The 24879-nt window shown below is 51.9% G+C and overlaps 1 protein-coding gene across 1 annotated transcript; it reads left to right on the forward strand.

Annotated features, from left to right (window-relative positions):
- The first annotated feature begins 692 nt into the window (after positions 1-692).
- Positions 693-24647, forward strand: LITAF (lipopolysaccharide induced TNF factor). The gene is made up of 4 exons (XM_037507595.1): positions 693-1076; positions 18588-18812; positions 21748-21904; positions 24487-24647. Exons 1-4 carry the CDS (start codon positions 1064-1066, stop codon positions 24593-24595), a joined length of 504 nt encoding a protein of 167 aa, XP_037363492.1. The 5' UTR covers positions 693-1063; the 3' UTR covers positions 24596-24647.
- The last annotated feature ends 232 nt before the right edge of the window (positions 24648-24879 follow it).

The raw sequence follows: 24879 nt of genomic DNA on the forward strand, positions 1-24879 counted from the left end.
CGCGGGGCGCGCGGGTCGGGGCGGCGGGGGGCGCGCCCCGCGGGGTGGGGTCCAGCGCCGCGCCGGGCCGGGTGGGGGAGCCGCTGGCGCGCGGGTCCCGGGCGCGGGGCCGCCGGGGGTCGCCCGGCCCCCCGCGAGCGCGCCCCGCCGGAGCCGGGGTCCTCCCCGTGGAGGGCGCGCCCGGGCTCCCGGGAAGTTGAGGTTCGCTCGGGTCCCGGCTGCGGATCTTAAAGTCGGGCTCCCAGAACCGTCGCGCGGGGCCCAGAACAAACCCGAAAAACAAACAAAAAGCTCCGAGGAGCGCGGACGCCCGGCCCCGACTCTCGGCGCGGGGGGACCCGGCCCCGCGCGTCTGCCCCAGCCCCGGGGTGCGCCCGGCGGGGTCCCTGACACCCCCGAGGGCCTGGGGGGCCCCGGAGCTGGAAATGAGGGGCGTCGGGGAAGGGGGCCTGGCCGCGGGCCGGCCCGGCAGAGGGAGACGACGCCCCTGGCCCCCGGGGCTCGCGCCGGGGGCCCCAGCGCTGGCCAGGCCCGTGCAGGACGCGGGCGCCCGGAGGTGCCGTCCCGCCCCCGGGCCAGCTCGGCAGGGCCCCCCCCTCTGCTTTCCAAATCCGTGCGGGTCCGGCCAGGGGGTGGGTGTTGGCAGGGTCGGGAGCAGGAGGGCGGGAGAACTGGGGGCCAGCGCGGCTCCCCCTGTGGTGACCTGTGTTTCTGGGTAGGGGGACTGATGTCGGAGCAGGCTTTGGTGGTTGGGAAATCCATTTTCTGGAAGCCGCAGCGCCTGCCCGTCTTGCCCTATCGGGAAGTCTCCCCCACAAGTGTTGTCAAGGACAGGTCCCTCCCCTTGGCCTGGGATGCTGGTGCTGGTTTGGGGAGTGCCTGGTTGGCCCTGCGGGTCCCCTGGGGCCCTTTTAGGGAAAGCCCTAGTTTGCATTGCTGTGTATTTGACTCCTGCCCCGCCAGCCTCTCAGAGTGACTCTTCAGTAGGGCTCACCGGGATGTCCAGGAAAGAGAGACACCTGGAGCGCTGCCGCCGTGTTTGACTGTAATAAGCCGGCTCAGGATGCTGAGAACAGGTGACTTGCCCCGCCTGGCAATAACAACACCTGTGCCACACTTGGCTCTCCCTTGGCCAGCCCCGGGAGCCTGGTGTGTGCACCACACTCAGAAACATTTGTTGTCGCTCTAACCTTGGCAGAGGCCCTCTTCCCGGTCACGTTAAGGCGTTGGTAATACTTGTTTTTATTCACATGTGAAAGAGTATCTTTGTAGTGTTGTCACGGATTAAGTGACTCCGTGATTGATCTAAGAGGGGGGCATCCATTTCTTAAGTCTGAAAAATACCAGATTGAAGTCATTTTGCTGTCTGGCGAAGAAACTGTCCTTTGTTCCTTGGGATCCTTTTTATGGGCTGATGCTGGGGAAAGCCTGGGTCCTCAAAGGACACAGAAGAAATGGCTCCTGGCCCTGAGGGGCTTATGCTAGTGGGGAAAAGAAAGCCGCACGCCCAGGTGAAAGAGCCAAGTGTTTGCTGGTCTCTGGTGACCCTGGCAGGGGCTTAGGCGTAGAGGAAGGGAGGGTGAGGAGCACGGGTGGTTTAGCAGCTGAGCAGAGGCCTGAGTTCTTGTGACGGGGACATGCGGACTCAGTGGGCGGCACTTCTGCTGAGCTGGAATTCCAGAAGGGACTCAGCGAAACTTTGGAGGGGAAGCAGGCTAACCCAGGGCCCGGGACAGCAAAAGGGCAACCGCTGAGAAAGAAGGAACCGGAAGGCATCTCCTGCCTAAGTACATTTCCAAGGCGATAAACAGTAGAACTGGGTGACATTTCAAGGGTTTAAGAGCACAGGCTCTGCCATCAACCGTCCCTGCCCATCAGCGGGCCCCGGAGACTGCAGTCCTCTCACTAAGATGAATCAGTCCAGAAAGCAAGTCATGGGGAAAAGCAGTTTGACCAGAGGGAAGTCCCAGAGTTTTGCCATTGTGACGTCTTCTGTTTGCTTTTGCTGCAGAAAATAGCACCTTGGGCAAGTCATCCACCACCCCACCCCCACCCCCTCCACCCGCATTTCTTCTGTACAGACCTAGTGTCTGCCCCCTCCCCCCTTTGGTTGTCCATGGCCTGTTTTGAACTTGATGTTAGCTTACCAGAAAATTGTTATTTGAGCTCACAATGGCACTTTCCTGGGCACTCACAATTGCATCTGATTGGCTGGGCCCAGGGTGGCACTCTGGGCAGCTGCAGAAACCCCCTTATCGCAGTAACCCCCTTACTGTGAGTATTGTCCCTTGGCCAGAGGTCACCTATTATATTTCAGAAGAACTGGGTGACATTTCAAGGGTTTAAGTTTACCCCAGTAGGTAGGAAGTTAATTCACCAGGATCCAAAAGCCTGAGGCACTTACTTCTTTATTCACTGACTTCAGAGAAAATAATGATGGGGAATTTGAACTACTTAGCTCTCAGAGCTTTTAGAATTGATGGTGCTCCTGGGGTCCATTTAAGAGCTTAGCATTGACTGGTCTTAACCTTGAGTCTAAGGGAGTTCTTCAAAGATGGTGCAGGGGATATTTTAAAAAGTTAAAAAACAATACAATTGACCCTTGAATAATGGGGGGTGTGTGTGTGTTAAGGGCGGTGTCTTCCCTGCACAGTTGAAGTTCTGAATTTTAAACTTGTTTCCTCAGAAACTTAACTCATAGGTTGCTGGAAGCCTTACCCAGAATATAAACAGTCAATTAACACCTATTTTGTCCGTCGTGTATATCATATCCTCTATTCTTACAATAAAGTCAGCTAGGGAAGAGAGAATGCTATCAAAAAGAAAACCGAAAGGAAGGGGAAATACACGAAAGCTCAAAGCACAGCAGCCAGGAAAGGTCCAGCAACAACCAACACATTATTTTCTTTTTTTTTTTTTAAGATTTTATTTATTTATTTATACAAGCACTGGGTACAGTCAGAAGCGCGGGAGGGTGAGAGAATTCACCAGAGCCAGAGCGGGGAGCAGAGCAGGCAGAAGGACCGAAGTACACTGCTGAGGGGAGCAGCGGGCGGCAGGAGAGGTCTGTTGGGCCATGTGGGACCCTCCTCCGGTGGCCGGGGAGCAGCCGGGGATCGAACTGGCGCTGCAGAGGCTGCGGGCAGCTTCGCAACCCAGCGCTCAACCGCTGCGCCACCGGGGAGGCCCCAACACATTATTTTCTGATGGAAAAAAATCCACATGTGAGTCCAGAGCCACCCGTGTCGTTCAAAGTGCGGATGACAAAGAAGAAAATCGGGCATAATCTCACCACGGGCACGAAACTACTCGTGTCAGTTTCCCCCGTTCGGCAGCCTGGTCTTTTGTCACGGAGCCTGTGTTTTTATGAGCTGTAATCGGGACAGTTTTTTCTCCTGGTGCAGCCCTGTTAATGCTCTCACGGCCCCGTTTCATCAAAAACCATCATTCATGTGGAAACGGGGGATGTGGTTTCTCCAGGAATCCAGAGGGAGATTGCGCCATCTGATTCTGGGGGGCAGCAGCTCCCCAGTGGCAGCATTTTCCATTCCACAAATCACTGTAATTTGTAGTTATTCCACATGGAACTTGGCTTTCAGACCCTGGTAACTCTATCTCTGACTTGTGCAGAAACAGACTGAATCCAGAAGGTGGAACCTGAAAACCTTTCTCTGGAATATTTCACAGTGAGGGTCCGTGTTTTTATTTATAAACACTCTACACCTTTGTTTCCAGCTGTAGGAATTTGTATTTGTAGGGGTTGGGGGGCGTCCTGTAGCCTGAAAACTAAGTTCCCTTTCACTGTAGGGCGGTCTCCCTTTTTGTCTAAATTCTTCCTCTTTATTTGGAGTTTAAGGAACACCGTTCACTCTGGGTATTTTCTGGAGCCACATGTTGGTTAAATCCCCTTATAACTAACAGCATCGCAGAATCTTTCTACCTGTGAAATTGGTGCCAGTGGTCCTTGGTTTAAGAATTCTGGGCAGCGCTGCTCCCCACTCTGTCTCTGGTTAATTCCCCCCCCAACCGGCCTGCACCCCAGCTTTTTTTTTGTACCCCAGCTCTTGTATGCATAAATAAATCTTTTAAAAAAGGATTTAATAAATGTACCCGTTATTAGATAGGCCTTTGGGGTTTTTACTCAGGTTTCATTGTGCTCACCTCTTGGTAAGAAGGTTTGTCTCGAAACCCTGAAAGACCAGTTCTCTATGGCTCTGCCAGCTGCCTCTCCACCCCGTGTACAAACAAGGCTATTTTCCTCACAGATCTATTTGCCTGTGCGCCCTTCTGTTACCGAAAGGATTCTTTTTTTCCTGGGGTCGTCTCTGCGATAACATTCACAGAGACTGATCCCTCTCCCGGAGTCCTCTCTGGGGCCTGAGGATGGGGGGCGGGGAGTGAAATTGAATAATCTTTTTCTTTTTCAATGAAGGATCTTCCAGGATTAAGTTGGTGGTTAGAAAGCAGCTTTATCTTCTCTGGAAGGCCTCGCCCGCTGCTGCGGATCTGACAGCTCCATCTAGAGACCCTCCCCTCCCAGCGTGAGGGTGTATTTTTAGAAGAGTTTATCACCCACATGTGGTTAAAACCGCTTTGTGAGCTCTTTAAAATCTACCTCTTACGGAAGGGGGTACAGACGGCTTGGGTGTGGGGTCAGCTGGGAGGAGCTGGGGAGAGTTCTCGAACTTCGTGTTGGGATAGCTTTTCCTTTTCCTTTTTTTTTTTTACCCTCCCCAATTAGAAGTATTAGTAACCCTGATCATCGCCCCTGCCTCCACTTAATTCCCGGCGTTTCACCAAAGTACATGTATCAAGAAGACTTTGAGAAGTGCTTTCTTGAAAAAATAAACTTTAAAGCAGATTTTGTTTTTTTACATTGAACTGCAATGCCTCTGGGTGAGGCCTGCCTGTTTCAGTCATCTTAGAGTTTCATCTTAGATCTGCTGGGAAGTTAGGGGGTTCCTGGGTACCCCTGTTGCTGACCTCTCACCTCTGCAGACCGGACACTGACGGGCCCCCTTGGCACTAGCCAAAGGCCAGGCGAGTCTCCTCTGACCCCTCCCATTTCCTCAGCCTTTGAGCCAAACCAGGCAGGGGGTTTGCAGAATTTACATCAAATTGGGCTTATCTGATGCTTTTCTCATGATTGCCCTGGGGGGATGGGGGAGTTGGGGGGTCAACCAGAGAGAGGAAGGGCCCCTTCTCACACACACCCGTCAGAGGTCGCCCTAACCTGCACTGCTCCTGAGTTAAGATGCCAGGAACCCCCCCACCCTTGTAACAGGCTCTTCCTTAGAAGCCCCCGCGGGTGGGGCGGGGAGGGGCCTTCACATGTCCCTTGGAATTCTTTTTCCAGGAGGACTTGTCTTTTCTTATTTGCAAAATACACATTTGTGAGGACCCCTGCTCTGGGTGGCCCCATGTTTGTGGGGTGTGCTCCTCTCAGCCCTGCCCCCCTTCCTGAGGCCCTGTGGGGACCCAAGAAGTTGGGAACACAGCCCTCACTGCCCAGCGAAGGGAGCCAGAACCTGACCTGCCGCCAGGAATCAGGATGCCCTGAGGGGAAGGCACCGGCACCCAGGGCTGGGCTGAGGGTTGGGGGTGAGGTGGGGTGGGTGGGTGCAGGGGCTGGACATCCCCCCAGCCCGACCTCACCTTACCCCAGTCCTGCAAATCTCCGCCTGGTTGTTTTCATGTTTCTCCAAGACAGGACAGTTAGAATACCTGTGGGGAACGGAGCCTGGGATTGAAGAAATTAGCAAATGACTCCAGAGAAACGCAATTACTTATTGGGGAGACAGACCCCCGTTTACCTTACCGGGAGGAGACGTCCAGGAATTAGTAACTCTGACTGGACACACGGTTTGACCTGCTGGGTTCAGTCGTGGGAGGCTTTGACGTAGCCAGCGCGGGGTGAGGTGGCAGGTGGAGGGGTGACCTTAGCCCCATCAGGATGCAGCGACACTGGAGTTGGTGGCCTTGGGTGTGGTGGGAGAGGACCCCTGAGCTGTGGCCCTGACCTCTGAGGACTGTTTATACTGATGGGGGTTATTGGGTGGCTTCCGCTGTGCTGGTTTCTTCTGGTATTCTCGGTTTACCCCTTGTGTTTAGAATCTGAACTCTCCTTGGCGGGACTTGGAACTTCCAGGGGGGTTTTCAAGTTGCTCCTGGGATGCTGTTTCATTAAACAAAAGCTCTGTGGGGGACCCCACCCCCCAAGTGCAGCCTGGTGCTCACCTTGCCCCGGCCAGGCTGTTGCTGTGAAGGGTCCCGGGACCCTCCCCAGCCTCCTGGGCGACCTTGGGGACGCCTTGCCCATGTGTTCCCCATCACTTGCTCCGCCCTTGCCAGGTTTCCCAGAACCTGGACTCAGTTTCCCCTTTATGTCTGCCCCCCTGTATCACCAAGTTGGTCCCTTAATGCCAGCAAGGGAGAGTCCGTGTCCCCCCAAGCCCTCACGCACCACCAACCTGCAGAACCCCCCGAATGGAAAATGGACAAGCGCAAAGTGTAAAGAACTTAATTTTGATAGATGTTGTGAGCAGCGACGTGGGTGATAGAGCAGGAAAGGGAGAAAGTACAGCTCCTCACTGGGGAGGGGGAACCTGGGACGGTTTCAGCACTTTGCAAACACCAGATGCTGGGCAAGGAGGGGAGCGAGTCCTGGGGACAAAGGGCGGTGGTGACGTCACTTTGACCATATGTGGGAGGACGTGAGTGACCATTGATCTGTGACGTGGCTGTGGCTCAAAGGGAGGCCGACTGGTCCCACTGCTTCCCGGCTTCTTCCCTCCCCTGCTCCAGTTACTAATGTCTTGTGTGGCCTTTTGGAGATTGGTTTTTTTTTTTTTTTTTAGGACAGGTTTATTAGGAAAAGGAGAATGGGAAAAAGAGGCACCTGGAAAGGGAAAAAAAAGCTGAGCGCTGCCTTGGCGATATCTCACGCACAATGTGTAAGGAAACGCGTCTCTTTCCTTCCTTAGACTCAAATGTTGGCCCATTACTAACGCCATTGGGGTTTTCCTTTTTAGATTTATTTTTATTTATTTATGCATACAAGAACTAGGGTATAGGGCCTCCCCTGGTGGCGCAGGCGGTTGAGAGCTGCGCTGTGAAGTTGTCCGCAGCCTCTGCAGTGCGGGTTCGATCCCTAGCCGGCCTGCGAGAATCCCACATGGCGAGATAGACCTCTCCTGTCTCGGCCGCTGCTCCCCTCAGCAGTGTTTCGTCAGTCTGCCTGTTCTGCTCCCCACTCTGTCTCTGGTGAGTCCTCTCACCCTCCAGTGTATCTGGCCTGTACCCTGGTTCTTGTATAAATAAATAATCTTTAAAAAAAAAAAAAGAACTAGGGTATAGGCCAAAGATATGGTGGGTAAGAGGATTCACCACAGACAGAGTGGGGAGCAGAACAGGCAAATCCACTGAAATACACTGCTGAGGGGAGCAGCGGGGAGCTAGGAGAGGTCTGCTGTGCCATGTGGGTAGCTCTCTGGCTGGCCTGGAATTGAACTCGTGCTGCAGAGGCTGCAGATAGCCTCACAGTGCTGTGCCTAACCCCTTGCACCACCAGGGAGGCCCTTGTTGTTTTTTTTAAAGATTTATTTATTTATGTATACAAGAGCTGGGGTACAGGCCAGAGATGCAGGGGGTGAGAGGATTCCCTAGAGACAGAGTGGGGAGCAGAACAGGTGGATTGAAATACACTGCTGAGGGGAGCAGTGGGGAGACAGGAGAGGTCTGCTGCACCATGTGGGTAGCTCCCTGGCTGGGCAGGGCTGCAGAGGCTGCAGATAGCTTTACAGTGAGTGCTGTGCTTAACCCCTTGCGCCACCAGGGAGGCCCCATTTTGAATTAATTTAGGTGTGGTGTTCGAGAGTGGTATAGTTTCACTTTTGCATGTGTCTGTCCAGTTTTCTCAACAGCATTTACTGAAGATTTTGCTGTACTCGTAGATTTATTAGGGAGCTTTCAATTCTGATGATCTGTGTATCTGGTTTTGTTCCAATATGCTGTTTTGACAATAATTGCTTTGTAGTATAGCTTGAGGTCGGGGTGTGTAATGTTTTTATTATTATTTTTTCCTTATGATTGCTTTAGCTGTTGAGGGTCTATTGTACCTCCACATAAATTTTAGAATCTTTGTTCTATTTCTGAGAAAAATGCCATTGGGATTTTGATAGGGATTACCTATCAATTATAGCCATTTTACGGATGTTAATTCTTCCAATCCCAAGAACATGGGCTGTCTTCCCATTTATTTCTGTCTTCAGTTCCTTCATCAATGTCTTTAGTTTTCAGTGCAGGCCTTTCACTTATGTGGTTACATTTATCATTAAGTATTACATTGCTTTTGATGTTATTGTAAACGGGATTGTTTTTTTAATTTCTTTTTTTGTTAGTTTGATGTTGGTGTATAGAAATGGAGCAGATTTTTGTATATTGACTTTATATCCTGTCACTTTACTGTATTTGTTTATTTCCAAAAAAATTTAGTGGAGTCTAGGATTTTCTATGTGCATTTCCTGGTCATCTGTGAATAGTGCTAGTGTTGCATCATCAGCTTAATTTTCTTCTGAGCCCCTTCATTCTCTCTGTGCCCTGCCTGCTCACATTCTTGTCTTGTCTTTTCTCTGGGTAATCACAGGTCACGCTGTGGCCACGCCATTGCTCCTGTGTCCCGAGAGACTGTGGCAGCTGCAGAGTGGGGGTACTTACTGTATCATCACCTCTCTTAGAGTAAAAACAAACCCATCTTGAGGTTGGGAGAGACTGTGGCTTTTCTTCTCTGCTCCTGTTTGCCCGCCTCCACACTTCCCCTTGCAGGCGGGCTCCGCCCATAGCTTGACTCGACCTCCTGCCTCCACATCTCAGGGTGCCCTTTTGAGCACCCCCCCCACCCCCGCCACCCACCGGAATCCTGGAGGAAACGAAGGATTCCAGAGTCAGTGACGTGATTCCAATTCTGGAGCAAACTTGGCGCCACTTTGGCCAGATCCTCGCGTTACTTTAGAGACTGAGGCTTGTCGTTACATAAACATTTTCTTGAAACACTTTGTTTACTCCGGTTCTAAGTCTGGGCTGTTAGGATAAGACCCTCCCTTTTATTTCTGCTTCCAAATCTTGGTGCCGTCCAAGATGGGGCTGGGTGTCCTTTTACGCCTTGGCATTGTAGTCTACAAACATGTGTTGAAGCCCCAGGGCGAACAGCTTGCCTGGATTGCCCGGGACTGGCCAGTTTTAGCCCCGAAAGTCCCACCTCCAGGGAAAACCCACGGCCCCAAGCAAACTGGGGTTCTGGGTGGCCCTGTGAGGTTTTGAGCCTCCTGCTTGCTGCTGGGGATGCCCATTTTAATAAATCTCAACCCTGGCCCCTTATAGAACCCACAGACTTTCCAGGAAATCAGACAAGCGTGATAAGGAACACAAGACTCTCTTGTTAATAACAGCTAATGCTTCTGGGGGCCCCCTGTGTCCCTCATGGCTCTGGGTGCTTTTCACACGTGGATTCATTTAATCCTCCCAAGAACCTTGTCGGGAAGAAACTGCCAGTGTGTGCTGTTGAGCGGTGGGGAGATGGAGCCTCCGAAATCACGTCACAGGGCCTGGGCGTGACCAGAGGCATCTGGCTCTGGACCTACAGCCCTGATTTCTGCACCGTGGAGGGAGGTTCTGGGAATGGTTCCTTCTCCCTTGAAAACCAGAGAGAGCTTCTAGGAGGAGGCGATAGCTGACTGGGGTATGCTGGTGAGAGGGATTTGCCAGACCCATTTGCTTCCTACTCACTGGGAAGGAAGGAAACAGGGCAAAGAGGAAAGAGCCTGCCCAGGGCCAGGTGTGGGGGCATCTACACCAGGCTGCAAAGCATAGCAGGTGTTTAACTAGGTGGGAGGTGCAGTGAGGCCGGGTGAGGAGTCGGGGTCCAGTATGTCCTGGGAACCCTCTTAGTCCTGGCTCTCCTAGTTGGGGAATGTCAGAAAGACCAAGTGGTGTTGGTTTTAGATAAATGGAGGCCCCTGGATGGCCTGAGCTAGGACTGGTGGTGGATTTTTTTAGGAGCAGATCTGTTGCAGAAAGGAAGGTCCCTCAAGCTGCTGATTCCTGAGTGTTGGGGTTCCGGGATTAGTTCATGAAGATCAGCACAGGACGTGAAGCGCGCCCGTCTGACGGCCTGTGTTCTCTCTGGGGATCTCAAGGGCTCTTCCTCGGCTTTCAACAGTGATAGTAAAAAAGCTGAGCCCGAACTGCTGGGAGGTGCTTCCAGTGCAGTGGGCAGTGAGGGGTCCAGCCCACGCTTTCAAATTGCAGCTTTGGACGAACTTGCATTGCTGGGAGATTCTGAGCTCTCCCCCTGCTTTGTCTTCTTTGGTGGGGTAACAGGGTGGTCCCCAGGAGAAGGGGAGGCCCCCTGTCCTCACCCAAGGAAGGGCGGAGCTGAGCAGGGGGAAGAGAAGGGAAGGAGACTGGAGGAGGGAGGAAGCAGGATGGAGAGCCAGAAGGAGACCTGGGGGCACAGGGGGCAGAGAGACATGTGAAGTAGCTGCACTTGCTTCTTGGTCTTTGGTTGAAACAGATGTGGGAGGGAGACCTGTGGGGAAGTTGACAATGGCAGCATTTATCTTGATTTTGAATTTGCTTGTTTCAGACTTGTCTGGTTGTTTCTGACCCTTTTCTATGGGTCCCCACAAGAAGGTGCTTTAGACTTGTGGCAGGGTTTCCGGCCTCAGAGGCCCTGTGGTGGGCCCACCCTGTTTGGCTGGGCTTTTACCCACAAGGGGAAGGGTAACTTTGGGTGCTTTATTTGGAAACTATTCTTTCCCTTTTCTGTATTGCACACTAATTACATTCCTTTCCATTGAAAGTCTTACGCACTAGAGTATGTTTTGTCTTGATACGGTGGTTGGCAGAAATTATTTAGAGTGGGCAGGTTTGGGGGTTCTGAGGGCACCTCTCTCCCTGCCCTGTAACAGTGGCACGTTAATATCCTGGTCTTCCTTCCTTATTGAAGAAGCTCATCATTTTGAATTGCAAAGCTGTCAGGGACATCAGCTGACTTGTGACAGGCAGGTATTTTTTCATCTTGTCTTGGGTGTGGGGCAGAAGTGGGCAATAAATGCATCTTCAGAGGTGTTCTAATGCTATTTTGGGTTCAGTAAAATATATTTGTAAAATTAATTTCACTTGCTTCTGCTGTACATTTTTAATTTTTTAAAAAGATTTATTTATCCATACAAGAGCCGGAAGCCAGAGGTGCAGGGGGTGAGAGGATTCACCAGAGACAGAGTGGGGAGCAAAACAGGAGGATCTACTGAAATACACTGCTGAGGGGAGCAGCCGGCGAGACAGGAGAGGTCTGCTGCGCCATGTGGGTAGCTCCCTGGCCAGGTGGGATATCGAACTCATGCTGCAGAGGCTGCGGATAGTTTCATAGGTTGTGTCTTAAGCCCTTGCGCCGCCAGGGAGGCCCACGGTTCAACTTTTTTTAAATTGATTTTTATTGGGTGACGTTGGTTTGTGGCATGATACAAGTTGCTGGTGAACTGCATCAGAATTCCACCACTTACACAGTGCAATGTGATCGCAGACCTTCCGCAGTTTCACCCACCCCCTAAGAGTTTGGCTTTGTTGGTTCTTTTTCTTTTTTTCTTTGTATTTAGTAAGTTAGCTGATAGGGATCTTTTTTTTTTTTTTTGATTAACATTAGTTGAAAGCACCATATAAGTTTGGGGTGTACCACTTTATAATTCATACAGGACATTGCAATCCCACCAAAGGTCTAGTTCCGTTCTCCACCGAGTAAGCAACCCTATTCTCTTCGTACCCCCCCTCCTGTGACCACCAGGATGTCTTGTTTTGTTTTGTTTTATTTGTCCAATCACTTTGTTGTTTCACATCTGCACTTCTCTTGCAAAGTTCCCTGGATGCGTCCTCAAGCAGTTGCGGGTCAGGGATGGAAGGAAATGCGGCGGAGCAAGGGTCCGCAGAGTAGTGGGTGGTGCCCAGGTCTGGACCTCAGGCCTCAGAGAGGCCAAAATAAGGTTGAAACAGCCGTTCCCTTAGTACACTTGACCGTGGTCCTGGCCCGAGGACCCAGCAGACGCTGTGCAGTCAAGGCCCAGAGGTGTGACAACCAGGATACGTAGACGGGCCAGCTCAGGCTGCTGGCCCCACAAATAGGGACTGTGTCCCAGCTGACACCTTCACCTGCTCCCCTTGTGGTCATGAGATGAAGTGGTGCGAGGGCTGGGCGAGCCTGGAAAGGGTACAGACGTCAGGGATTCCGGGATGCAGTCAGTGAAAGAGATGCCTTCACTTTTGACAGCAAGCAAAGGGGAGACGCTATTCAAAATACTAAAGGAATGAACAATGCGGATTCAGTGAATGAATGTTAGAAAACGCACTTGGCCCTCATTGGGGTTGTCTTTGGGGACCTATGGGTGTTCAAACCAGTTCTTGGGAGGCGGGAAGGTGGAAAATGTCTTAGCTATCACACTGGTGTGTGGTCCCCAAAACTCATACCCACCCAACAAAACCTTACTTCTTGGTATTTAATTTCTCTTGTTAGGCAGAAATTAAATTATGTTTAAATTAATTAATTTAATTTAAACATAATTTAATTTTTCTCTTTGGAGGTGAGGGGGTAGGCAGGCATAATGAGAACAAGATTGAGGCATCCTGCGCTGTACAGGAATCCTCGGGGGAGCCCCCCCAGACTCATTCCCCTAGGGCCGGGGTGACCCTCCACTGCCCATTGAAGAGAAAACCTTTCACCAATTGTTGATACTTGAAAGAAGGGAAAGTTACAGTGAGGGACCCCGAAATTCCAAGTGGTGTATTGATGGACAAGAAGTTGGGGGCCAGGCTGGTGTAGCAGTCCTGGGCCAGTATCCAGGCGAAAGCCCACTGCGTCTGGCTTCAGAAATGCTCCTTGGCCTTTTCTGTGACCGGGTTTGCCCTGGGCTGCACAAATGCAGGCCCAGGCTGGAGAGTTCGATGTCAACGTGGCGTGGGCAGCCCAGCCGCCCTCCTGAGTGGGGACCCCGCCGCTCACAGGTCACACGCCCCGGCGGCCCGGCTGGGCACATTTCCCGTATGTACAGATTGGATTTGGAGTGCCTGTCTGGATTTGGAAGCAGCTATTTAATCAAAGAGACATTCTGAGATGGTGAAAACAGAAATCTCCAGCCCACAGCATTTTCTTGAATTCTTTGGGGGGGCGGGTGGAAGGTGGGTGGGGAATCCCAGCTACGTGTTCTTTCAAATGCACAGTCCAGAAAAGCCACTGGGGGCTTAATAAGAAAGTTAAACAACTGGGGAGGGAAGAAGGAGACCCCCTTGTTTATTCTTTTATTTGCCCCCACAATGCTCCCAGTAACTATGGCAACCTGGGCTCTGTGAGACCCGCCTGAGCCCCAGGCCGCCTAAGGGGTTCTTTCTCCAGGCTGTGCTGTCACATGGCAGAACCGTGCTGTGGCATTTACTGTGGTTTCTAGTTTGTCCCAGAAAAAAGGACTCAAGATGTCATTGTGCTAGAGCCTCAGTGACGCGTGCTCTGGTGGCTGTGCGAGTGTGTGCACGCTCGTGCGTGTGCGTGTGTGCATATCACTGGGTGTGTGTCTGCATCTGTGTGTGGGGGTGTGTGTCGGGGTGAGACTAGGACTCTGGTGAGTTTCACTTTGAAGTGTGAGGGGGGAGTGGAGGCCGACTGACATCCTTTTTTAAAAAATTTTTTTAAAAGCTTTATTTATTTATGCATACAAGAACTGGGGTGTAGGCCAGAGGTGCAAGGAGTCACCAGAGACAGAGTGGGGAGCAGAGTGGGGAGTATTTCACTGAAATACACTGCTGAGGGGAGCAGCGGGGAGAAAGGAGAGGTCTGCTCGCCATGTGGGTTACTCTCTGGCCGGGGATCAAACTCATGCTGCGGGGATCAAACTCATGCTGCAGCGGCTGCCGAATAGCTCCATGGTGCTGAGACTGAAGCCCTCGTGCCACCGGGGAGGCCCCTGACATCCTTTCTAGAGGAGGGGCTCGGTGGGCCTCTTGCCCCTTGGAGAAGCAAATTAAAAAGAAAAGAGAGTGAAAATGAGAAAGAGAAAGGACCAGCGGAAGTGCCGTTTCCGGGCGCCGGGGAGGGAGGCTGTAGAATTTGCTTAGAAAGCTTGCAAACAACTGTTGGTCGTCAGGCCGTTGGTTTTTGCTGTCCTGGCCAGTTGCACTTACTTGGTCTTTTCAGAATTACGTGTGTGTTTATGGGACCGTTTGATCCTACAGCAAGATCAAGATCCAAGAGTCAGGTCCTGAAATTTCGGATGATGGGATGTGCCGCTGTAGGCGAACGGTCACGACCTGCCCACGAACCAGGGGCCCGGCCCTTACTTTGAACCAGGAGCCCAGCCCTTACTTTCCAGAACAATCCCTCAATTACTTCCTTCCTTCCTTCCTCCCTCCCTCCAGAGGCCGCCCCCGCAGCCCACCTGGACACCTGTGTACTTCCTCCTGGGGCTGGGCTTCCTCCTGGGGCTGGGCTTCCTTTCTGGCCAGGCTCCCCTAGGAGAGAGGAATTCCTGCGGAGTTGAGTCATTGCCTCCCAGAGATTTGACCCAGAGTATTTGCACAAGTTAGGGCACCCTGAGACCTCATTTTCCCCTCCCAGGGCACCCACTTTCCCAAGTGCTGTTTGCAACCAGACAAACAGTGCCATTATTGGCTTTCGCAGCACAGCACTTGCCTCTGGCCTTGCGGCCTGCACGTGGTGGGTGCTGCTCCATGTGCAGGCAGCTCTGTGGGCCTTTCCTGGACAGACTGGAAGGGACAGGGAGTCCTTGCCTGTCCTTGTAGATATAAATGACTCCCAGGAGCCCCCCAGCTGTGCACCCCCAGTTGAAGTCTCCCCAGGCCCATCCATGCCTAAGCAGATATGGGGGTGGGTGCGCCTGGGGCCATCTAGAGGGAGCCAGAGCTGACCTGGGGGAGTGTCCTGAGGCTGCCATTAAGGTCTGTCTTCCGCCTTAGGCATTTCTGAGGAAACCAACAATGGCCCTTGACCACAACCACCTCGTGGGCATCTTTAAACTGGAAACAGTTTTGGCAAAGGTGGTCTGTCATCTTGTGCTCCCCTTGCTGCCCACCCCCATAATCTCCTCTTTGATCGTATGTGGACCCTGTGCTCCTCCGCGCGCACACACGCCCTTTGAGGCTGGCTTCTCCCTGTGTTAGGGGGAAAGGACGTCCTCAGCTAATTCCATACAGGCTTTGTGGACTCCACCCCCACCCCAGGCCAAAGCCAAAGACATTGGGAGAGACAAATCCCATCACCACCAAAGGGAAGGTGGCTGGGACCTGAGGGTGGGGTTAAGCAGCCAGGTGGGTATAAAGCCAGACACGTGGGCTTTGGGGGGGGTTCCCTTTATGGCTCTCCGCCAGCTCGCAGCGTCCGGCCAGCTCTGAGAGTGCCTTTGGGTTTCCAGGTCGGCGGATCGGGTAGGACGCATTAAAGACTTTATTTCCCTATTTTCTCCCTGAGTTGTACATTTCCTCATTTCCCTTTCCCTTGTAAATAAACCTTTTATGAACCTTTTGTGTGTGCCTGTAGTGGAGTATAAATAAGTCCCCTTTAAGCGCGCAGGTGAGGACCCACAAACAGGCAACCCGTTTTTATATCGGGGCTGCTCCGTAACACCTTCTCTTACTGACCTTCTGCTTCACCTACCTGCTCTAGGGTTGGAGCTTCCTCCTCTCTATAACCTTCCATGGCTCCATGGCTTCCAGCCCATGGAAGCAGAAAGCCAGCCACGCATGTCATGTAAACTTTTTTAATACCTGCATCTATTTATTTATTTAGATTTATTTATTTATTTATATAAGCACTGGGTACAGTCAGAAGCGCGGGAGGGTGAGAGAATTCACCAGAGCCGGATCAAGGAGCAGAGCAGGCAGACTGACGAAGTACACTGCTGAGGGGAGCAGCGGGCGGCAGGAGAGGTCTGCACTCCATGTGGGACCCTCACCCGGCAGCCGGGGATCGAACCGGCGCTATAGAGACTGCGGGCAGCTTCACAGCCCAGCATTCAACCACTGCGCCACTGGGGAGGCCCTTAATACCTGTATTTTAAAAAGTAAAGAGAAACAGGTAAAATGAATTTCAACAATATTTTACTTTACCCCATCTATCTGAAATATCTTTGACCAGGCAGTTAGTCAAAAAACCATGGATATGGGACCTCCCTGGTGTCTCAGGGGTTAAAGTCTCACCTATCAAGTTATCACTAGCCACTGTGGCAAGAGTTCGATCCCCAGCCAGGGAGCTGACCCACATGGTGCAGCAGACCTCTCCTGACTCACCCGCTGCTCCCCTCAGCAGTGGATTTCAGTCAGTCTGCCTGTTCTCCTCCATAGTCTGTCTCCAGTGAATCCTCTCACCCCCCACACCTCTGGCCTGTCCCCCAGCCCTTGTATGTATAAATGAATAAAAAAGAAAAATCTTTTGAAAAGAAAAAACATGGATGTGCTCTTTCACACTTCAGGCTTTTTAAATGTTTCTGACATCCAAGGTGTATTCTACACTGCCATCCTGCCCCAAATTGGATGCTAAATTTTTATTAACATTTGATTTCAATTCAGTTACTAAGTTCTAGAAATGGTTTGTGGAGGGTGTGGTACATCTAAAGAGGTGTGATCTGTACCCCTCCCTATACCATATACCGTGTTGTGAACTGATGTGTCTACAATTAAAAAATTAAATTAAAATTAAATTAAAAAATTAATTTGCTATTGAAAAAGTTGAGTCCCCACCCCAAGGTGGCCCAGACTTACGTAAAAGATTTCCAATAATTGGACTGTTAGATTTTAAATTTAAATTGCTTAAACTTAAACACAATTTAAACACAATTTAAAAATTCAGTGCTGGCAGCTCTCCTTCCCACCTGTGCCTACACAGGTGCCTCTTTTTCTCCTTTTCCTAATAAACCTGTCCTTTTAAAATGTAAAAAAATAATAATAAATTAAAAAAATTTCAGTTCCTCACTCGCATTAAACCACATTTCATGGGTTCCATATGCTTAACAACCTCAGTTTGGTGGTGACACAGTGGATAGCCCAGAGAGAGAACCTTCCCACCCTTTTAGAAAGTTCTATCAGCACAGACTTACAGTGTCCAGAGACCGCCAAAGGACTTTCCAATTTTTCTGGCATCTGAACCCAACCCCTTAGCCTTATTTACTGACACATGCTCACTTCCTCAAGCCTCCAGTTCCACTTTGAATTGCCCTGTCATCCCTTCAGAGAAACTTCCTTCGGGCTCAGTTTCAGGCAGGGTGTCCTTGACTCCCTGCTTCTCCCTGGAGCGGTGACTGACTCCCTTGGGGCTTGGCACACGGGGCAGGAAGCGTGGGCAGGAAGCGTGGGAAGAGACACTGGCCCATCCCAGCCCCCGGCCCCTGACGCCTGCCCTGGGCCTCAGCTCCTGTCTCCAGAGACAGGTCTGAATGGCTCCTCCACCACAGCCCTCACCCTGCCCTGCTGGGAAAACAGAGCACAAAGGCCGGCTCTGTGTCCTCCTGCAGCCGCCGCGGCTGCGCTGCACGCAGGAGCACACCCTGGCACAGCCCTGGAGTTCTAGGCCGGTACCACCTCGGCAGGGGGACTCTTTCTTGGCCCTCACACAAAGAAATATATGCCTGGCTTTTAAAATAGGCTAACATACGTGGGCAAAAGTGCATGTATCTCACTGTGCAGTTCGGATTTTCACAGCGTGAACGTGCCTGCAAAGCCAGCTGCCCACATGAAGAACTGGACCTGGCCAGCTCCCCCAGGGCCGCTCCCCCCTCCAGACTCCACTGCCCTCTCCCAAGAGGAGCTGCTTCCCTGACTTCTAGCCCCCATACATTTGGCTATTTCTAGAACTTTCTGTTGGCTTCTTTTACTCAGCACTGAATGTGTGAGTTTTTGTGGTCAGGTTTGGATGCTTTTTTCTTGCACGTCACTGTTCGTGATCACCCTCAGCGGTTTAAGCAAAAGGAAATAGGATGAGCTGAGCTGGGTGTTGCTGGGTGATGGTTAGACATGTGAACAAATGTTAGGGGGGGCCTCCCGGCCGGTGTAGGGATTCATGACCACAGCCTTGGCTGGCCCACATGGCGCAGCAGACCTCTCCTGACTCGCCCGCTGCTCCCCTCAGCAGTGGATTTCAGTCAGTCTGCCTGTTCTGCTCCCCACTCTGTCTCTGGTGAATCCTCTCACCACCTGCACCCCTGGCCTGCACCCCAGTTCTACCTATGGGTAAGTGGATGTTAAAAAACAAAAAAAAAAGAAACATTAGACTTGCTGTGCTTTTCTTTCTGGAGTGTTTTAGGTTTTAGGTGTTTCGGGTGCTGACTATTTACCTTTTATCTTTGTTTTGGGAGTCTCTAGCTGAGTCGGTTAGTTCTTGGGTCCTGAAGGGACAGTAACTTCCTCTGGCTTCTGGACAAGACTGGACACAGTCAGTTCCTCAGAGTTCCCGTCTGTCAGGTAGAAATTTAAAGATGGAGGCGGGAGAGAATGGGATTCCAGGAGACTTTCTCATGCTGTCTCTTCTGTTTTTGCTTTAGGTAAAATGTCTGCTCCAGGATTCTACCAGTCGGCCCCTGAGCCCTCCACGGTGCCCAGTGCGCCCCCATCCTATGAAGAGACGGTGGCTGTTAACAATTACTTCCCCACGTCGCCAGCCCCGGTGCCCGGGCCCACCACGGGGCTGGTGACCCGCCCGGATGGGAAGAATGTGAACCCTCCTGCCTACTACACCCAGCCAGTGCCTGTCCCCAACGCCAGCGCAAGTACGTGCGCCCCAGCCCCCTTACCTGTTGGCCCTCCGCCTAGTTGGGGGACCCCTGAGCATCCGGGAGCCACTGAAGTGACCCTGCCCGAGAGCCAAGTGCCCAGCCTCACCCAGCCTGGAATCCCAGGCAGCCCTTTCGTCCCTGCAGCGAGGGCAGATGCCCCAGGTTCGCACAGCAGCCCCACCACGCCTCAGGGGCTTGCCGGGGGAGCCCCTGTCCCGAGGTCCCCCTGTCCGGAGGCCCAGGCTGGAGGGAGGGGGGAGGGGCAGCGCCAGGCAGGACTGGGTGGGCTGCAGCCCACCCTTAGCACAGCTTGCTCCTTGGCCTTCCAGCAGCCTCTTTGTGATGCTTGCTTGCCTTCTGGTATGTCCTGTGACCCAGGGGTACCCAGCTCACCTGACCTACTTGGGCCTCAGTTTCCCCATCTGTGAAACAGAGCTCATCAGGGGTCATTATGTCCAGTAAATTTCTATGAGCCGCACTGACATCATGCTCAGGTAACCGACCCCTCGAGGCGGGAGAGGACAAGGTGATGTCTTCGCTCTTTGAGATGACGCTCTCATAGAGCAAGGACTGGTTTCTGGGCCAAAAAGTAAGCGGGCTTCCTCCTCCCTACCTGTCGGGCTAAGGCGCGCTTTCTCGCTGCTTCCTGCAGTCCGGGTCTTTCTCCGTATTGAGTTCTGTGGGTCTGGGCAGCAGTTTCCTAGTGTAAGGGGAACAGAATTGAGTCACTTGGACAGAAATCTGAGCTTCAGTCCTTTGCCAAAGCCCGGGAGGAACATGCCGTAACCATCGCCCAGATTCCCGCCTGATTACTCTGGTGTCGGAACACGCTTTTCACATAGTTTTCTCTTTTTAGCAGGACTTCATAGGCTTATTTCATGTGTCAACACAGCTCCTTGACTTGTGGGGAGGGACCCTATCAGGGAGCCCGTGGGAGAAGCGTGATCGTCTTCCAGAGGGCTTGCTCTGCCCTGCTTATCTCGTTGCGGCTGGCACAGCTCTGTCACTTCCGCTTTTTAAACAGCTTTATGAGATGTAATTCCCATACCATAAAGTTCACTCTTTTAAAGTATACAATTTAGGGCCTCCCTGGTGGCCCAAGGGTTTAATTAACAATAGCCCTGTGAAGCTATCCACAGCCTCTGCACCACAAGTTCGATCCCCGGCCATGTGGGAGCTACCCACATGGTGCAACACAGACCTCTCCTGTCTTGCCCGCTGCTCCCCTCAGCAAAGTATTTCAGTGGATCCACCTGTTCTGCTCCCCACTTTGTCTCTGGTGAATTCTCTCACCCCCCCATGCACCTCTGGCCTACATCCCAGTTCTTGTGTACATAAATAAATAATTCTTTAAAAAAAAAATAAAGTATACAATTCAGTGGTTTTAGGACCTCCACAGAGTTGTGCAACCATTAGCACTAATCCCGAAACGTTCTGGAACATTTCTATCACTCTAGGAAAAAAACCCTGCATCCTTCAGAGGTGGTCTCCTATTCCCCTGTCTCCCCACCCCTGACATCCACTAATCAGCGTGGAAAACATTTGAGGCTAGAACCTGTCACATCACCATTTCTGAAGTTGCTGTCTGCAGACCACCTCGGTGGAACTGCTGGGAGAGCTTGAAAAGCAATTTGGGGATCCTGTCCCAGATCTGGTAAATCTGGTGGTCCTGGGGGCAGGGCCCAGGAATCTGCATTCTCAAAAAAGCTCTCCAGATCCAGAGACAAGCTGTCCTCCCACCTTCTGTTTGGTGGTTTCAAGAGCCCGTTGTGTAATCATTCTGGAAATCCCAGTTTTCTCTTCCCTTTTTTGTAATGTTTTTCTGTGTGTGTGTGTGTGTGTGTGTGTGTGTGTGTGTGTGTGTGACCCCCATCAGCATGAACTTGACCCCATCAGCATTCTGAGTGTACAGGCCATGGCATGCAGTCCCTTCACATGCTGTTCTGCCATTCTGCCACTCTGCTCCAGAAATCTACTGAAACTCTGTTCCCACCCCATTTTCCCCACCAGCTCCTGACATTCTATTTTCTGTCTCCATGGAATTTTTTTTTTTAAGATTTTTTTTATTTATACAAACACTAGGTACAGTCAAATGCGCGGGAGGGTGAGAGGATTCACCAGAGCCAGAGCAGGGAGCAGAACAGGCAGACTGACGAAGTACACTGCTGAGGGGAGCAGCGGGCGCGGCAGGAGAGTTCTGCGTGCCATGTGGGACCCTCGCCAGCGGCTGGGGATTGAACTGGTGCTGCAGAGGCTGGGGACAGCTTCACAGCCCAGCACTCAACCGCTGCACCACCAGGGGAGGCCCCCTCCATGGAATTTATTAAAGATATTTATTTCATAAAAGAACTGGCATGTAGTCTAGAGGTGGAGTGGGGGGTGTGATGTGAAAGGATTCACCAGGGAGAGTGGGAGAAGAACAGTTAGATCTTCTAAATACACTGCTGAGGGGAGCATCTGGCAAGACAGGAGAGGTCTGCTGCACCGTGTGGGTCAGCTTCCTGGCCCGGGATTGAACTCAGGCCTTCTTGGGTGATAGTGTTGAGAATTAACCCCTAAGCCTGTCTCCATGGAATCTGATGACTTTATAAGTGGGATCCATATAATTAGGATCATAGAGTGTTTGTCTTTCTAGGGATGGCTTATTTCACTGAGCACAGCATCCCCAAACTTCATCCACATTTTAGCCTGTGTCAGAATCTCCTTTTTAAGGCTGTATAGTAGTCCATTGTTGGATAGACCCTATTTTGCTTACCCATTTATCCGCCAATGGACACTTGGGTCACCTCCACCATTTGGACACTGAATAACGTTGCTAGGAACACAGGTGTGCAGGGCCTGTGGAGCCCCTGCCTCCACCTTCATGTCATTCAACCAAGGTTTTGCCTATGCCCTGATCAGCCCGGCTGGTTCTCTTCTCTCCCGCCAGTTGCCGTGCAGACCGTCTACGTGCAGCAGCCCGTGTCTTATCTCGACCGCCCGATTCAGATGTGTTGTCCTTCCTGCAACAAGATGATTGTGACTCGGCTGTCCTATAACGCTGGTGCCCTCACCTGGCTCTCCTGTGGGAGTCTTTGCCTGCTGGGGTAAGTCTGGGGTCTGCTCAGCCCGCGGGCTTGTCTGAATTCCTTCCCTGCTGGATTTCCCAGCTGCAGCACATCCTTCTGTGTTACCAGCCGTCCTTTGCATAGTGGAGTGTTATCAGCATCTTGACCTCTGCCCCCATGGGCATGACCAAAAGTGCCCCTAGAGGGGTAAAATGGTGACACCCCAACCCCCAGAGAACCACACCTTGAGCATATTGGCTCCTGGAAGGGGCTGTTCCACCAGTGCTGCTTGCGTCTGTGCCCCACTCCCTGCCTGTAGGGACAGGATTGCAGTGCCTTGCTCTGTGGGGTTAGACTGTTAGGGGGTCTTTGACTCGAATTTCATGACCTAAAGAACAAGGTTTGCTTGACTCTGAGAGATGCTTTCAACAATCTGTTAAGTACTTTATAGCAATCTCTTCAAAGCTTCTTATCCATTTATGACCTCAAGTATTTTCCCCATTGCGTGCACAAGGAGATTGTGTAAATATTTATGTCTGCACCAAGGGTATTATATTGAAAGATAATCGTTTTTCTTCTGCAAGAAATTTGAGGAGGCACAATGGACTTTCCTCCCAATGGACTTTCCCCCCCAAACAGGTAGCCTCATTCCTAGCAATGTGAGTCTCAGAAAACCACGTGGGTCCCATTTTCCTTCTCAAAGGAAATAGTGTTTGGGCGGTTTTTCCAAGGATGGCCTCTTGCGCCGGTGGCGTCTTCCTCATCACCGCTCATGACTCAGGTCAGGAAGGAACGAGTTTCTCTTCCCAAGTGGGAGGACAGCCTGGGGCCCAGAGACATTAATTCACTTCCCCGAGGACACCTGTTCTGTGGGGAAGAATAAACCAGCAGGTCCCAGGCATTTAGTCTCCTGTCTCACTCGGAACAGATGAGTTGATTTTTTTTCCCCAGATAGAAAATGCCAAACACAAGTTCATCGCCTTTGGGCATTCGTATTAAAACTAATTTTCATCGGGCCTCCCTGGTGGCACAGTGGTTGAGCGCTGGGCTGTGAAGCTGCCCACAGCCTCTGCAGCGCCGGTTCGATCCCTGGCCACGGGTGAGGGTCCCACATGGCGTGCAAACCTCTCCTGCCATGCCCACTGCTCCCCTCAGCAGTGTACTTCGTCAGTCTGCCTGCTCTGCTCCCCGCTCTGGCTCTGGTGAATTCTCTCACCCTCCCTCGCATCTGACTATACCCAGTGCTTGTGCAAACAAACAAACAAACAAATAAATAAATAGAAGGGGAAAAAACCTAATTTTCATCTTTGCAGTCAGGGATAGACAGAAAGGAAACTTTTTTTTTTTTTAAGATTTATTTTATTTCTTTATTTATTCATACAAGCAAGCACTGGGTACAGTCAGAAGCGCGGTAGGGTGAGAGAATTCACCAGAGCCAGAGCGGGGAACAGCAGGCAGAAGGACCGAAGTACACTGCTGAGGGGAGCAGCGGGCGGCAGGAGAGGTCTGCGCGCCCTGTGGGACCCTCCTCCGGTGGCCGGGGAGCAGCCGGGGACCGAACCGGCACTGCAGAGGCTGCGGGCAGCTTCGCAACCCAGCGCTCAACCGCTGCGCCACCGGGGAGGCCCGACAGAAAGGAAACTTACTGAGTGCTGGGCCTGGGGGTCTGGCTTTCTTTCTTTTTTTTTTTTTTTTAAAGATTTATTTATTTATACATACAAGAACTGGGGTACAGACCACAGGTATGTGGGCTGGGAGGGCTCACCAGAGACAGAGTAGGGAGCAGAACAGGCAGATGTACTGAAATACACTGCTGAGGGGAGCAGCAGGCGAGACAGGAGAGGTGTGGTGCACCTTGTGGGTATCTCCCTGGCTGGGAATCGAACTCATGCCGCAGTGGCTGCCAGTAGCTTGATAGCGCTGAGAATTAACCCCTTGGGCCACCAGGGAGTATCCTCTTATAAGAATACCAGTCATGGGGTGATCCCATCTTGAAATTCCTAAGTATTCAAGTACATCTGCAAAGACCCTTTTTCTAAGTGAGGTCTCCTACTTAAAATGATCAGGCTAGATGACAGCAACATTTAATATATAATGCAATGCGACGATAACGTCTGATCAGGAAAGCGGTTATTTGAGAACAGGGGTCATGATCTGGGCCCAGCAGGATGGCAGGCCCAGGGTGGTTTTCCTGGGGGGCAGGGCAGAGGGGGGTTTTATAGGACCAGGCAGGGCAGGGGATTTAACAAATCTTCAGTTATTTGTTTGAAAGTTTGGGTTGGTTGCCAGGAACCTTCAAACAGAATATTGCCATGGGGGTTCTGTTATAATCAGTGGAAGTGGATCTTTTGTCCTTCCTAATCATCGATAGTGGAGCTATCGGCACCGATTGGAAGAAATCAGCCAGCAGGGGCTCTTCCGTCATTGCAGATGGGCTGAGTCGCGCTGCTTACCCAGAAGAGCCTCGTCGTGGCCGTCGCGATGAGATGGGGTCTGTTTGATTCAAAGTTGGTCCCCACCTGTGTTTGAGTCCTAGGACTTGGGGCTTAGGACATCCGACGGACCCTTTTGGGAGACACTGGCTGACGGCTGCAGCTGTAACCTGCTCTGTGTTCTCCCAGGTGTGTGGCTGGCTGCTGTTTCATCCCTTTCTGCGTGGACGCCCTGCAGGACGTGGACCACTACTGCCCTAACTGCAAAGCTCTCCTGGGCACCTACAAACGTTTGTAGGACTCGGCCAGCCCTGCAGGAAGGCCTCTCCGCCTCCCGGTGGACGGTCGCCTCGAAGATCACATCTCCAGGGCTCCACCTCCCCTCCGTGTCTTCTGTGGAGGAAAGGCATCGCAAAGGAACAGACCTCCAAACCCCAGAAAGTGCTGCTTGGAGTGTGCGCGGGACACGCAGAGACATTTACCTTGCGTCCGCCTGCTGCCCATCACCCAAGTCGTCCACCTAACTGTGACCGTTGTCCCGTCTGAATCTCTTTTGATGATTTGCCCTTGACCGCCCTCTTT

This window comes from Talpa occidentalis, unplaced genomic scaffold, assembly GCF_014898055.3.
Source record: "Talpa occidentalis isolate TD23 unplaced genomic scaffold, MPIMG_talOcc4v2.1 talOcc4.12, whole genome shotgun sequence".
Lineage (NCBI taxonomy): Eukaryota > Metazoa > Chordata > Mammalia > Eulipotyphla > Talpidae > Talpa > Talpa occidentalis.